The 14,986-nt window shown below is 28.9% G+C and overlaps 2 protein-coding genes across 2 annotated transcripts; one reads left to right on the forward strand and one right to left on the reverse strand.

The window, feature by feature from the left end:
• Positions 1 to 923: 923 nt before the first annotated feature.
• On the reverse strand, positions 924 to 6,204 carry LOC124934090 (inner membrane protein PPF-1, chloroplastic). Its single transcript, XM_047474562.1, has 11 exons — positions 5,743 to 6,204; positions 5,361 to 5,471; positions 5,114 to 5,188; positions 4,429 to 4,489; positions 3,386 to 3,459; positions 3,193 to 3,297; positions 2,553 to 2,660; positions 2,363 to 2,466; positions 1,622 to 1,771; positions 1,393 to 1,519; positions 924 to 1,220 (listed from the first exon to the last, which is right to left on the reverse strand). The coding sequence occupies exons 1-11, from the start codon at positions 6,076 to 6,078 to the stop codon at positions 1,113 to 1,115; spliced, it is 1,359 nt and encodes a 452-aa protein (XP_047330518.1). The 5' UTR covers positions 6,079 to 6,204; the 3' UTR covers positions 924 to 1,112.
• Positions 6,205 to 12,101: 5,897 nt separating this feature from the next.
• LOC124934339 (probable CDP-diacylglycerol--inositol 3-phosphatidyltransferase 2) lies at positions 12,102 to 14,957 on the forward strand. Its single transcript, XM_047474858.1, has 11 exons — positions 12,102 to 12,427; positions 12,868 to 12,951; positions 13,042 to 13,126; positions 13,196 to 13,245; positions 13,339 to 13,378; positions 13,516 to 13,560; positions 13,639 to 13,704; positions 13,792 to 13,906; positions 13,990 to 14,046; positions 14,143 to 14,241; positions 14,643 to 14,957. The coding sequence occupies exons 2-11, from the start codon at positions 12,891 to 12,893 to the stop codon at positions 14,700 to 14,702; spliced, it is 678 nt and encodes a 225-aa protein (XP_047330814.1). The 5' UTR covers positions 12,102 to 12,427; positions 12,868 to 12,890; the 3' UTR covers positions 14,703 to 14,957.
• Positions 14,958 to 14,986: the final 29 nt, after the last annotated feature.

The raw sequence follows: 14,986 nt of genomic DNA on the forward strand, positions 1-14,986 counted from the left end.
CTATATTGCTAGTTGGATCTATTGAAGAAGATATGGCTTTTTAATATCTAGGCCCAGTTTCATGAATAACCCAAATAATCCAAATTCATTTTAGTATTTTTATTTAATTTGTTAATTTAATGACTTGATAATTTAATTATTTTATAAATAATGTTTATATTATTTGTTTATTTGTTCAATTACATTTTTTTCCTTTTAGAAAGTTGAAGATCTAGTAAAAAAATTATCAAAATATTTAAAATACGTATGGATAAATATCGGTATACGGAGAAAAAAAATTAAAGTATAATACAGATACTAAAATTATTGGTAAAATAAAAATATTATATTTTTAAGATTTCAATATATATCCAAAATATTATTTATAAATTAGATTTAATATATATATATATATATATATATATATATATATATATATATATATATAAAAGGAAATAAATAATGATTAATGAAATTATAAATAAATATGTTTTAATTTCCATTTTAAAAATTATATTTTTCTCTGAACATATTTTAATAAATTTTAAATAAAAAATAATTATACTATCATATTATTTATTATATGTAATTCATAAATATTATATTTTACTATATATTATACTAATTTTATTATGTAAGTTGAATAAAAATCAAACCAGTACTGGTAGGTGAGTAGGTCAAAGACAACTCAATAGGTAAAAAAAAAAAATTCTTGTTTATAATCTGAATGTACCCAGATAGAAAAATATTTTGATTATAATTTTTTTATTTTTGTCTTTAGATATTTTAACTTGGATAAGATTGATAATAAAAGTAATCAAAATAATCAAACCGGACCCTAAAAATATCAAATTATTAAAAAATTTGATAAAAAAAATTATTGTTTCAAGTGGTATGGTTCTTAATATATATATACACTTTATGTTAAGAAATCAAAAATAAAATACAGTTGAAATGGGCTACATTTACCAAATAAAAATTGACTAGGATAAATGACTTAAAAGGTGAAAAATGTTAAACAATAACACTATTAATATGCAATAGATAGGCACTACCTGTTTTTATTAAACAATCAAAACTTGTAACATACACAGCTAGTTGAAAAAAAAAATAGGAAGTTTAAATACAAATTATTATACTGCTCGCTTTCGCTTTGATCTCTTACTTCTCTTTGGACCCGAATAGTTAGGAACTTGTTTGCTACCACTACTAGCATACGCTTCGTCGAGAACTGCTTCATCCTACAAAATTATATTCTTCATTAGTTAAAATGAAATAAATTAACAAAATTTACTAACAATTTCCCACAAATAAAAAACAAGATGAAGACTACTTCAAGTTGAACTAGATTGATTGATGATTAAACAAAAAAATCGAAATATATATATTAGTGTGAATTGAAGTGTAACTTACTTTATCCTTATTCTCGTCATCATAATCCTCTTCGGAATCAGATTCAGACTCCAAGTTTTGAACTTGTTCAACCGGCAATGCTTTATTCAGCTTTTTCTTTTTCTCTTCTTCTTTCATCTGCCTAAATCTTTGATGACAAAAGATGTTATGTCAATCTTTAAATAAACTTCAAAATATATAAATGACTAATGAGAGCCATTAGATTATTTTCTTTATTTGTTGTACTAACCTTTCACCTGGTTCTGAAGCCAGAGAACCTGATCGTTTTGCACGTCCTGCAGTAATAATACCAGTAGCATTCTCACTCACAACTGGCTTTGCACCACCCAATTTCCGTAACCAAACTTGTTGTGCAGTACTAAGGAGATTGTTTGTGAACCTAATTATGTACATCAAGTATTTAACTTTAGTTTAATGAATATAAATTTACATGATAAAAGAGTCAATACATTTATGATGAAATAAACCAAACTATTTTGAATGAATTATATAAAACAAGAGACAAGGGAAGAAGCCTAACTCTGTTAATATATTTAAATTCATGTCTTATGAATCTTATGATCCTATTGGTTAAGGTATGGAAATTCCACATCGGAAGAAGTATCTGATGATTCTGTTGTGGGGTATAATTCAGAAGCTAGGGCCTTATATGATGAAGGGTTATTTGGATTTAATCCAAAACCTTATCCCATATGTTCAAGTTGAAGAGGCCAAAGGTTATTAATAATAACCCCACAGAATCACATACTTCTGATGTAGGATCCTAGTCTCATACCTTAAACCAATTGGATCATAATAATATGATCCTTCTTCTCTACAGTGTTATTCTACGTTTATCGATTTGTTAACTTAGTAGTACATATATTACTAGGTTCAAAGCATTTAGCATTTTGCGTTAGGTTAGGTCTATAATATTGCAACTATTAAACCAGTAAGAAGTGTGAAAGTCACATTAGATGCAGAAACATACCAGTAAATTGATAACCCTGATGGAACAGACAAGGCAAAGTAGCCAATCATGAAAGGAAGGAACTTCAGAACAAGAAGTGTGTTCTTTTGGGATGGGTCATCAGACTGCAAAAAGTAGAGTTGTTTTTTCAGGCGAAAGTTTCTAGAAAGAAAATAAACTGCCAGAATAGAACCGGAATAAATTTAATTACCTGAGGCGGCTTCATGATCTCCATCGAGATAAACTGAGAAGCAACGAGGAGTACTGGTAAAACAAGGTAGGCTGTAGTGTCACCCCATCCCAAAGGAGGATGACCATCCTGCCACACGGAGATTCATAAAATAACATAAATGAGATGTATAAGAAACACACAATTTACATGCTTTACAATGGTATTATTCTTTTTGACTGGATCATAGACAATTGGAACACTCAACAGATCGAAGTTTAGATATAATACTGGACCCATTTGGAACTACCTGTGTAGCTGAATCTGGATAAGAAACTGAAAATAATTTATGATCCAGCTACGTTTGGAATGAAAAGTGTGGCTCGATAATAAGATACAGACATTTGGAAACAAAATTTTTAATTTGGTTACTACTTCTACTTGAATTTTAAAGCTTAAATTCAGTCTCACAGCTGAATAAGAACTTTGGGTCAAGCACAAACTTTAAAATTGGTAAACATAATAAGGAAACTACACAATCGGACTAAGCCATCAGCTTAACTGACAAGTTGACTATAAAATGTACACTTTTGCGAAACTAAAACGATATCCAATAGCCAAAACCAGGATGAGTATATGAACAACATAAAATGTAGTGAGAAGGTAGACTTAGTGCTATTACCACAAATGGAAAAAGCCAAGAAACTCCAGATCCGCTCTGTCGAGCAGCAATTGAAGTTGGACCTCCCAGTGACGGTATCCAGAAAAAGCCTTCTGTCAACAACCCCTTTTTGAGAAAATAAGAGGTCAAAATAACTTAGTATATCTGGAGATGTACCAAGTTTTACAAGTCAAATATTATCACACTTCAATACCTCATTTGCCACATTTGAAAGAGCTTGATATAAACCTATCCATACTGGTATTGTTGCCAGGGTTGGTAAACATCCTGTGAACAATAAAAATAAACAAGGTGTGTCCACATAGTGTCAGATTGGAATTTACAAAGCAAGTTCTCAAGAAAGAGTAATATAAATTAAAAAAAGGTCATAACAATAGGGAAATTCATTACAAAGTCAAATGATAAACAGAATATGCAATAAAAGGTCTAGGGGTGGCCAGGCAAAATGAAGGACTTGAGTGATGAAAAGTTCATTGCCATGTTTTTCACTTCAAATGGCATAAAATTATAGGGAATAAAACAACAGTCTACAGTTTGAACACTTCAAATTGTTGTGTTTAATTAGAAGTTCCTTTTCTATATGATTTTCTAAGTTTAGTAATGTAGGTTTAATCTATGTTCTCTATTTAATTTCTTGTGCATACAAATTTCTTTCAATTTCAGTAAAATAGCTTCAAACAGCAATAACCATCTCTAACCTAAAACTGACTTATGAAAATTTTGGCAACTTTTCTACAAATAATAGATTTTATGGAATTTTCAGTCTTGTACATTTGAATTTCCTTTTAACTCCCAATTACATTATTCAATGAGTTTAAGAGTTATAACAACAAGTTAATTACATACCCTATGAGGCTATGATTTATTGTTACAAATAGGGTGTCCTAAAGACAGAAATCGAATTTAAAACGAAATAATTTTGTAATTACAAAACTTATTATTTATTAGAATAAGATAAAGCTTGATAATATCTACAACTTATAAATGAAATGGCCAAAAACCTAAATTGGGGCTAGAACATGTGTGCCTTTTTTGGTTAAGAATCTAACTTGGTAATTGATACAAGTTCAAGCGTCAGATGGTTCATATAAAATGTAGTCTTATTTGAATTTCTCATGCAAATTCCAACCAAATTGCATTTTAGCTAAATGTAATAGAATAACCTACATTAAAAAGAATATACAGCCAATAAATAACAAAACAATAGTAATTTTAGCTCAAGAGGTTAAGTTACACCTGCCAAAGGGTTGACCCCTGCCTGTTTATAAAGACGTGATGTCTCAAGCTGTATCCTTTCCTACAAGTGAGACAGTAATATTATCAGTGGCAAGAAGGTGTAACTGGTCCACAAGTAGCTTTGTTAACTTATGAGCATCTTAGTAGAAAAGTTCAAAACAATTCAAAGAAAAGTCCAATGAGCAAGAAGCATCTTTGTTTATTGATCGGATTAATTATATTTTCTGTATAAATGAGATATATATTGCCTTCAGATGCTTCAAAAAGATAATGGGTTTGCAAAAGAAGAAAAAAGATACATGTACACAAAGAAAATATTCCGGATTATTTTTGGACAGGTTGCAGTAACTGATGAAGTTCAAATTGATATGAGTTTGTGTGCACATCAACTAATCCCTGGGAGACTAGCACAATCTAGCTCAGTAAGCACTTCTTTTAAGATGCATGACAAGATGTCCAATTAGGACACAATCAACATATGGAAGAAACAGTGTATGCACCATGATGAATGCACTTAACATTGAGATCTTGATTCCAACCATGTTAATACCTCTCGAGTAAAAAACAATGTATAGTATTCCCTTAAACATCCTAACTACAAAAGATGTATTAAAAAATACACCTTTATGAAATTCAAAGACCCAAAAAAATGAAATAGACAAGAAAAAAGTAGCATATATTTCACCTGGTTTCCTTTATATCTTTCTTGAATAGCTTTAATTTTTGGCTGAAGATTTTGCATTGCCAATGTTGACTCAACCTTCATCCACATATAGCTTCATTAGAAAGATGTACATGTTACCAAAACCAACAAAAGTCATCCATGATAGAAGAAAAGACGAGAGATCTTTGTAATCCCTTATAGAGAAAACAAATGTATATGTCAATCAATTTTCATTCCATGAAAAAAAACACAGATTAGCAAGGCTCACCTGTTGCTTTGTCAATGGAAGAGTGGCAATTTTAACTAGAACCGTCAACAAAATAATTGCAAAACCATATGCATAAGGCACATGAACTGCACTAAGACCATCCTTTAGTACCTGATACATACAAAATAGATAATCAATCATCCATCAGTGTCTGTTCTTCTTCTCAAACTTCAAAATTACAACAGTACTTTTCAAGTAACATTCTAGCAAATATTTCTAGTACTTAATCAAAATAAACATTTACAGATTGTTACAACAGACGCTTATCATAGCTTAGAGTTTCCTGATTATCTAAACATACTAGCCTAATTTCTAGCTAAAGTGAATTCAATATTTGAACATATTATTAAGCAAGATCAATTCAGCTACAGCTTTAACTTACCTTAAGAACAACTTCCATGCCTTCAGCAATAAAACCGAACCAACCACCACTCTTCTGAGGAGGAGCGTCGGATGAAACAGCGCCACCAGAAGCGGAATCAACAGCGACAGCGGCATCAGCTAACGTGTAAAGAATACTCTCTGTTCGAGTAACAATTGCAGCGAGATCAAGCGAGTGAGTTAAGGATTGAATTGGAGGAAGGTCGAATAAGCTGAATTTAACTGTAGTTTGTACGAATCTGGTTCTCCGTTGAGTGGATTGAAGGAAGGCATGTTTAGAGAAGGAAGGAAGAGGTGTTCCTAAGAAAGAAGGTGAGGATAGTAGAGTTTTTGCCATGGAAATCGATTTGGAGAAAGTGGATTTGAAGATGAATTTTTCAGCTTCTTCTCATGGTTTTTGAGAGTTTGAGTAGAAGAAAGAAAGACTGAAAGGATGAGGAATTCGTGGGCTTATCAATGGCGGTCTGTACAGAGAGAGAGAATTTTATATCTTAAATCCTTGCCACTTAGAATGGTCCACGTCAGAGATGGATATTTTTATGGTAATCTTCTAAGCCTTCATTTTTTCTACACCTTATTAAATATTATTAAAATTAAATACATTTTCTATACTATTCTTAGTCTTAAAAAAAAATGATTCGGGTCTTAATTGATTAAAAATAGATTTGTCAATTGGTTTATAATTTATTTATATTTTTTAAAAATATTGTTAATTTCAATTTCTATAACTGAATTTGTGATTTAACTTATTTTTGTTTGTGTTGTTGTCATTTTAATCTAAAACAGATATGTAATATTACATCAGGTTAGATCGAGTTAGGTTCGAGTTGAGTCAGATCAACGGGTCAATCGGGTTGGAGTTGGTAAATTACAAATAAATAGATTAGTTCAGGTTAAAGATTTTGACCCGAATTACTAAATATGTCACAATGAGAGGTCTCTTCGGGAAAATTTATGAAATCGGTCGGTGAATTCATTGATTTTTAGGGATTTTCGAACGTATGAAAGCTATTTTTTAGGTTGGTTCATTGTGGGTATTTTAGTTTATGTTTTTATTGTTTATCAAATGGTTAATTTCGTTGTCTTAGCATGTTTGGTGGTAATTTAAATATTATATATTTTCGTTAAGATTAAACGATTTTTATTTATATCATATTGCAATATTTTAGATTATAATTTTGAAATAAATAAATAATTAAAACATTTTTTTATTAAATATTTTAATTTTATAAACAATCAATTAAAGTAATTTCAATATTTTGTTATCAAAAGAATAAATAATATGATAAAAATTATTTAATTAAATATAAATAACACACTACAAAACAAGCGCACAGAGATTGTTGGTAGGACGGACAATTTTTAATACGACACGAAAATACAATTTGAATTGAAAACGAAAAAAAATAATTTATGTATTTTTAGATTTAGGTAAAAAATATGTCGACTAATTGTTTAACCTAATTAATAAACGGATAAATATTAGTTCAACTTTAAATGACCCAAAGTAGACTTGTCAATCTGTTTATAATTTTTTTTTTTTTTTTAGAATTTTGTGTTTTTCATTTTCTACTCACTTACTAATTTTTCTTTTGTATGATTTTTTTAAACGGATTTGTGATTTAACTTCATTTTTATTTTGTGTTATTGTCATTTTAATTTGAAATAGAGATGCAATATTAATTACATCGAGTTAAATCGGGTTGGGTTTGAGTTGAGTCAGATCAAGCGAGTCAATCGGGCTAGGGTCGGGTAAATTATAAATAAACATAATAGATTTAAAGATTTTTACCCGAATTATTAAATAAGTTAGGTTCAGGTTAGTATCACTCAATCGACTAACACTGTCAACCTAAAGTTGACATGAATGAACCTCTTAATAACAATAATATTATTATTTATTCAAAAATTAAATTATTAAGTAAGAATAAAAAATGTTTTTCATGTAAATAATTTGAGATATTTAACACTTAAACTATCATTCTATATTATTACTAGTTGTTTAATTTTAAAACAAAATAATTTTAACAAATTAAGAAGAAACAATTAGTTCATTATAGTTAATAGATTTGCTTTGTGTTTGGACTTGTTATGAAAGTGTCTACCAATATTTTTTTTGATTGGTGTGTTATTAGTGGAGTTATTTTAATGAACGATAAATTTAACTTTGATAAATTTAACTCAAAGTTTATTAGTAGTTGTTGAGAGGTTTGTGTGGAGACAATCAAATTAACTAGTCTAAAATTATGAATTTTTATCTTCGTTGTTTTTTTTGGTAGATTATTTGACTGGAACATCACCGTAGAACTCTTGACAATTACAGACTATAGATGAGGCTCATTCACAACGTCATTACCATTATAATATCCGAGATAAGATCAGGTAAAAATGTGGACTCGACGGGTGATCTTATTTCTTTTTTAAAAAGATCTTCGTGTTCGGTGATTTTGTATTTTTGTTTTTAGCTGAGTTTCTAAAAAAATTATTTTTCTCTATTTATTTTGTTTTTTTAATCATTTTTTCCATATTTTGTTGTTGAATTTTAACAACATTTGTTTTTTCATTGGGCAATTTAAAATAAAATATTGATATTTTTAAAAATTAAAGGTGTAATCGATTCAGTTTAATTGATTTATTCTCCAAAATGCAAATCTAAACTATTGTTGTTGGTTTACTAAATTTAAAATTAAAGGGTAAGCAGTTCAGTTTGGTCGATTTATTGACCGAAATGCATATTCAAATTGTTGACGTCGGTTTACTAAATTTCAAGTCGTTAATTTGTCAGTTTGAAGATCGGTTTGACCGGATTAATCGGTTTAATCCATTAACAAATTTATTTAAATATATTAAAAATATATATCAATAACATCTCATAGCAAATACAAATATTATGAATACGAACAAAGTAATTTAATAGTGAATCACTAACATAATTTTTAAAAGACAAATGCGTTGTACTAAGATTATTATTTCTTTTATTAAATATCACATTAAAAATGAGTCAACAATTTTAAAATTAAATTTATTTATCACTAATAATAGTTAATATTTTTTGATAGTCTATTAACAAGTCTTTAAATTTATGTTATTCTCTTATTATTATTTACTTAAATTTGTGTTATGTCATAATAATTATAATACATTATTCACCGTTGTAGGTTTAATATTTAACGTTTGTTTCCGTCTTATTTAAATATAACTTTTTAAAATTTGGTCAGTTTGAGCATTTTCAGTGGCATTGAACCGTCAAACCGAACCGTTGAGATTTGTATGGTAGAAAGAAAACCGTAATAATTCGTTTTCACCGGTTCAATTTGATATTCGTTTAATTTGAGCGGTTTTGTTTAGATTTAAACGAACTAGTCAGTTTACTTACACCCTTATTTGAAATGTACGATTTGATCGATTTAATTAGTTTGAACCAAACAATATTATATTCTAACCTATCCTCCATTCATAAATCAAATTATTAAAGGTTATTCAATAATATCATGTCCATGAATTATACTTTGATGTAAACATTCACTTTTGCAAAATATATTTTCCAATAGTGGATTCTCAATAACCTGCCATGAAGAAGTTTGTCCACAAGTATAGGAATAAAATAAAGTAAATAGAAGATTGTTGTATACAAAAAATATATACATATATAAATATAAGCAGTCATAACAAATTAATTTTGACATCCAAATTTACCTACTATTCTAACTTTAATTCAATAAAATTCAAAATTAGAATATTAAAACATATTTAGAACTAAGTAATCAAAACAATTAATACAACAATTTATAATTTCTCGTCTAACATCATTATTTTTCTCATGTTCTATAATCAAAACAACTAGTAAATTATAAAGAACATAATATAAGATTTTGGATAGTTATTGAATATTATGTGGAGTAATCAAAATAATTGAATCTAGATAGTGGAGATGGTTACATAGATAATTTAGAATATATGCTTCTGAATTGAACTCGAGAGATGAATAATGATCTCAAAGAACAATAAAATGGATAATGTAATTTTTACTTTTACCTTCGGGTCTTTAAAATTCTCGTTTTGATCTTTAATTTATCTTTTTAATGAAGAAGAATTAACATGACACATACAATCATGACTTTCAATTGAACTCAAAGTGTTTACAGATGAAATTGAATCCGTGATCTTTTGGTCTCTTAAGTCGACTCTAACCATTGTGCTACATTAGTAGCTAGGTTCGCTTTGATATTTAATTATTGAAAATCAGAAACTAAAGTTTTAAGTACGAGAACTAAAGGAATATTATTGATATTATGTAGAAAAAAACGTGTAATTTTGCAGTATTGTAACATTGAAAATGAAGGAATGCTATGAATTTTTTTTCTTTAGTTCGTTAGGTATCGCCTAAGTACAGAGAACTTGTCGCCTGACAGGCTCAAACCCAGGACTTTAGGGAGATTGAAGATATGCCCTCTTGTTATCGTTAGACTAAAAAAATGATATTATGAAACTTTTATTGAAACTAAAAGAGAAATATTTAAATTGGTGAATCAACTAAAGATATTCAAATAAAAATAAGACATGTTGCAGATTTACATAACGTTGTAGTATTTTATTATATATATTTGTATACTAAACAAAATATAAACAGTTGTCGTGTTATATAAATTGAGTTATATAAATTGAGTATGTTTTCGGTAAACAGACGGTTTATGATAACGCAATCTGTCAAATCAAACTGTATGGCTGTCCATTTAGAATCAATTTGAACTCGATTTGAATGATTCAGTTTGATATTCGGTTCAAGTTGAACGAAATCGATTCGATTTTAACGATTTGATCATTTTTCTTTCCCATCAATAAAAATCAATCAATTTTAAGTTGATTTTGATCATTTCTAATAAATTGAAAAATTATAAGAAATCAAGATAATATATATAAATATATATATTAAAAGAAAACATTCACATACTTTAACCCAATAAATCATAATAAATATAAATGATTGGAGTAGAAAATTGGAGAAAGGAACTAAATAAAAAAATAATATATCTACGATTTAATTGGGTGAAAAAATTAAATAATTTTTTTCCCTATCTTTATCTTTATCTTTATCGTAATTTTACGTTTTTCAACTAATTAGATTCATTCTTTGTTCCCTCTTATAATTTTTTTTTCTCTTTTAGCTGGTCCATAATAAAATAGTCAATTTTCTTTAATTTACTTTATTTCTTTAACTAAATAATTTAATTTTTTATTATTATTTATTATGATTTGAAATAATTGAAACTAGATATTAATTTCTAATAAATTGCCAATAAATTTAACTTTTTAAGTGCCAAATATTCTCATACTGTAGATTGGATATATTATATTTGTGATTTTAAATTTCAAAATAATTATTTTAAAATTATTCATGTATTATGAAAATTATTTAAACTAACTACTCATGAGAAAAATAAATATATATAAAAAAAACAAGTGACTCAACATATTGTTGATTTTAAGTTCCAAACTAAATTTTAACAACTCAACGATCTTAAGTTCAAATATATATATAAATAAAAAAGAATTATTATAAAAAAATTATTTACTTTATTTTAATTACTAAATCTTTTCATTTAATAACTAAAATATTAAATTACTTATATTTTATAAGAGTCGTGTCAGTTCACCAAGTTGTGAACGAAAGCATCTAAATTGGTCTAAGGTGGCCTTTCACTTATGCAAATAATAAAAAACTCCATAAACATGCCAATATTCGAGATAAAAATATCTCGAACATTATGATTTTTTCAAAAAATCGAACATTATAATTTTTAAAAAAATTAATAATTTGTTTCTCTCTTCTGCATATGCATATGGCCATATTGGGAACAAAAATCTCAAAAGCATGACCAATTTAGGACAAATATTTCTTAAACATTGTCATTTTTTCTCTTTAGCACATGATCATGTTTAGGAAAAAAAAAACTCTTGGCTATTTTTCTTAAAAATTTTTTTCTCTCTTACACACATGACATGTCCGAATTTCTTTTGACCATGCATTATAACTCCCTTGCCCAAATAATTTCTCATTATATACATAAAAAAATTATTTTAATAACTAAAATTTTCATCAAATAACATATTTATCTAACAAATTCTTTTTCAATAAAAGTACATCAAACAAGTTGCAAGGGCAGAGGATAAGGAAGGAATGGGAATAACTTCAACCTCTACTTTAATAATAATAATAATTATTATTATTATTATTATTATTTATCTATCTAAACAAAATAAATAATAATAATAAGCCTACAAAAAAAATACTAGATATAAGTTATAACAGATAAAATAAATAAAAATAAAGTCATTCTTTGCCTTATTGGAATCTCTGCAGTCTGTCTATACATCTCTTTCCCAAATCAGAAAGCTTCCATTGTTATCGAAACTTCGTATTCCTCTCTTTCTCTCTCCTCTTCTTCTTCTTCATTGCGTTTCTCCGTATCATCATAAATCTGTCTCATTATTTAACTTTTCAACCAACACTTGATCTCTCAAAATCACAACAAGAACAGAAGTTTCCAAACCCTGAATCCGTGATTCATTTCTGAATTCATCGACCCATTTTCTTCCGATTTCCGCCCTTATCGGCCACCGGTGTACTCATCAGACTACCACGCAAGCAACAATAGAACCTTGGCAGAAGAAGCATAGATCAACAGGTATATATTCATAAGTCAATGAATTGTTTTAGTGCTACCGAGTCAAGTCTTCATTTCCTTTACAGCTTAATCCAAAAGGGCAGATTTTAGAGATACCCATCTTGCTTAATTTGATACTTGATTGTCTATTGATCAATCTTAGGACTCATCAACAATTTCATTGAAGATTTTGATTAACCTTAGTTGTTACTTTGATCAGAACATCCATGATTTCTAAAATCTATTGCTGTACCTCATCTCTTGTTGGATCTTTTCTGTTTGCTGCCTTAATTGTTGTTTAAGGATACCAATTTTCTTTGAACATAGTTACTGTTTCAAATATACACCAATTATGAAGAAGTATTGATTGAATCCATTATTGCCTGCTGCCCGGAGAAACAAATTGATATTGAAATGCAAAAACTTGTAATAATCATTGGTGGTCTACTGTTTTCGTATAGGGGGCGAGCAAAAGAATCTATAAATGGCAAAGAAATCCAAACCAGGAACTCTTTCAGTCTACCTTTACATCCCTAACATAATTGGTATGTTCTTTAGTATATCAGTAACACGTTTTTTTTATTGATGGGTACAAAATTATATATGTTAATGTTGTTGTTGTCTTTGTTATGCAGGGTATCTGAGAGTTCTTATGAATTGTTATGCCTTCTACATATGTCATTCAAACAAAGAGCTTTTCTCAGTTTTATACTTTGTTAGGTAAACCTTTCTTTTTTTAAGAACACTACGATGATCCTATTGTTATTAAGCAAATCCATTTCTTTTCAGCTTTGTATGTGATGCATTGGATGGTTGGTTTGCTCGAAGATTCAATCAAGGTACCAATCCATCTAATTATGTCTTCTTTGCACCTAAATCAGAATAGTTACATCTAAGCTTATCGGGTTAATTTTTTTGGGTTCTTTCTCCAGTTTCAACATTTGGTGCAGTTTTGGACATGGTGACGGATAGGTGATTTTTCGGCCATATAATTAAAATATGATAAATGATCAACAGTTTCGCTTGCGACTCGTGTATTTTAAACAGTGTTCAATTTATTCCTTTTTTTCCAGCTAGCTGCTATTCTGATTGTAAAATTTTCACGTCAGGATTAGCACTGCTTGCTTGCTTGTAATCCTCTCGCAAGTTTATTGGTAAGCAAAGAAGCTTTAATAAACTTGTAATTCCATAATTTTTTCTTCAATGAATACATTTGATTTATCATACTACAGGCCTGGATTGTTTTTCCTTTCATTGCTTGCATTAGATATTGCCAGCCACTGGTTGCAGATGTACAGGTGCGGTTTCTCCTTTGAACTCTTGCAAGAGAATTCTTGGTTTAAATTTTGACTGTCGTATCCTATCGTGCCTTTTGTTTTTTTTAGTACTTTTCTTGCAGGCAAGTCCAGCCATAAAGATGTAAAAGACAGTAGCAGTTGGCTATTCAGATTATACTATGGTAATCGGATGTTTATGGGTTACTGTTGTGTTGCGTGCGAGGTAAATGTCTTTCGGGGACTGGTTTTTACTTCTTATTTTTTTGTAATTAAACGTGAAAGTCACACTTTAATTTGACTGCGCAGCTTCTTTACATAACTCTATTTCTTCTTGCTAAGAGTCAGAATGAGAATATGAATGAAGTAAGCATTTCTCCCTTAGACAAAGCAGTTTGGTTTGTATCTGAATTTTTCGACAGGACTCATGTTGTTTGCTTCTCGTTATGTGTGCCCATCCAGGTTTTGTTAAATGCTGCAAAAAAGAACATAATCCTTGCTTTTCTACTTGCTGTACTCTTCCTTGGATGGGGAATAAAGCAAATTGTGAACATTATACAGGTATACATATTATTTGATTAGAAGTAGCTTTTTGTGTCAACTTTAATAAAATTGATGTTTAACATTGGGTCTCCTAAAACCAAAGATTCATTCTTCATGTTGCCCTCACTTTTCGCTTTTTGATTGTTTAAAAAAATAGACAAATTATCATAAAGAAGTCCAATAACCTATGTTTAGAATAAATGTGATAAAGTTCTTCTTTCTTCTACATGAAGAAACTTTATTCTTTAAAAGAGTCAGATTCGATTCCCACTAAAGAGTCACAATTGTGGGGGTCGTTATTCTTCCTGTCTTAGAAACGGTTTAGTTTCCTCTTGACTAATCATCTTTAAAATGTGATTGTTTAATTGTGAGATGTGCATTTGTGGTAATTTTGGGCTATTTTACTTAAATATTGGCAGTTGAAGACAGCTGCAGATGCATGTGTGGAGTATGACATTAATAGGAAACATGAGCAATGATGTTTGTTCATGGCATTCTTTGGTAACTGACATCACCTTAGATTATCGATTTCATTCAATTTCTTTAGTTGTTTGGAAATATAATGTAAACAAAGATATTCTCTAATCGTTCTTAAACCGACGGTTTGTTTGCAGCACGAACAAGATAGATCTTCTTGTTACGGGCTTTTGTGTTATTTGCTTTTGTACCATGTTATGGTTTGAATTCACTTGTCACATTCTTGTTACTAAATTTGGAGTGTTTTGTGGTTTGCATTTTGCCCACGAAGGGGATTATCGGAGTG

Source organism: Impatiens glandulifera, chromosome 4 (genome assembly GCF_907164915.1).
Source record: "Impatiens glandulifera chromosome 4, dImpGla2.1, whole genome shotgun sequence".
NCBI classification, from domain to species: Eukaryota; Viridiplantae; Streptophyta; class Magnoliopsida; order Ericales; family Balsaminaceae; genus Impatiens; species Impatiens glandulifera.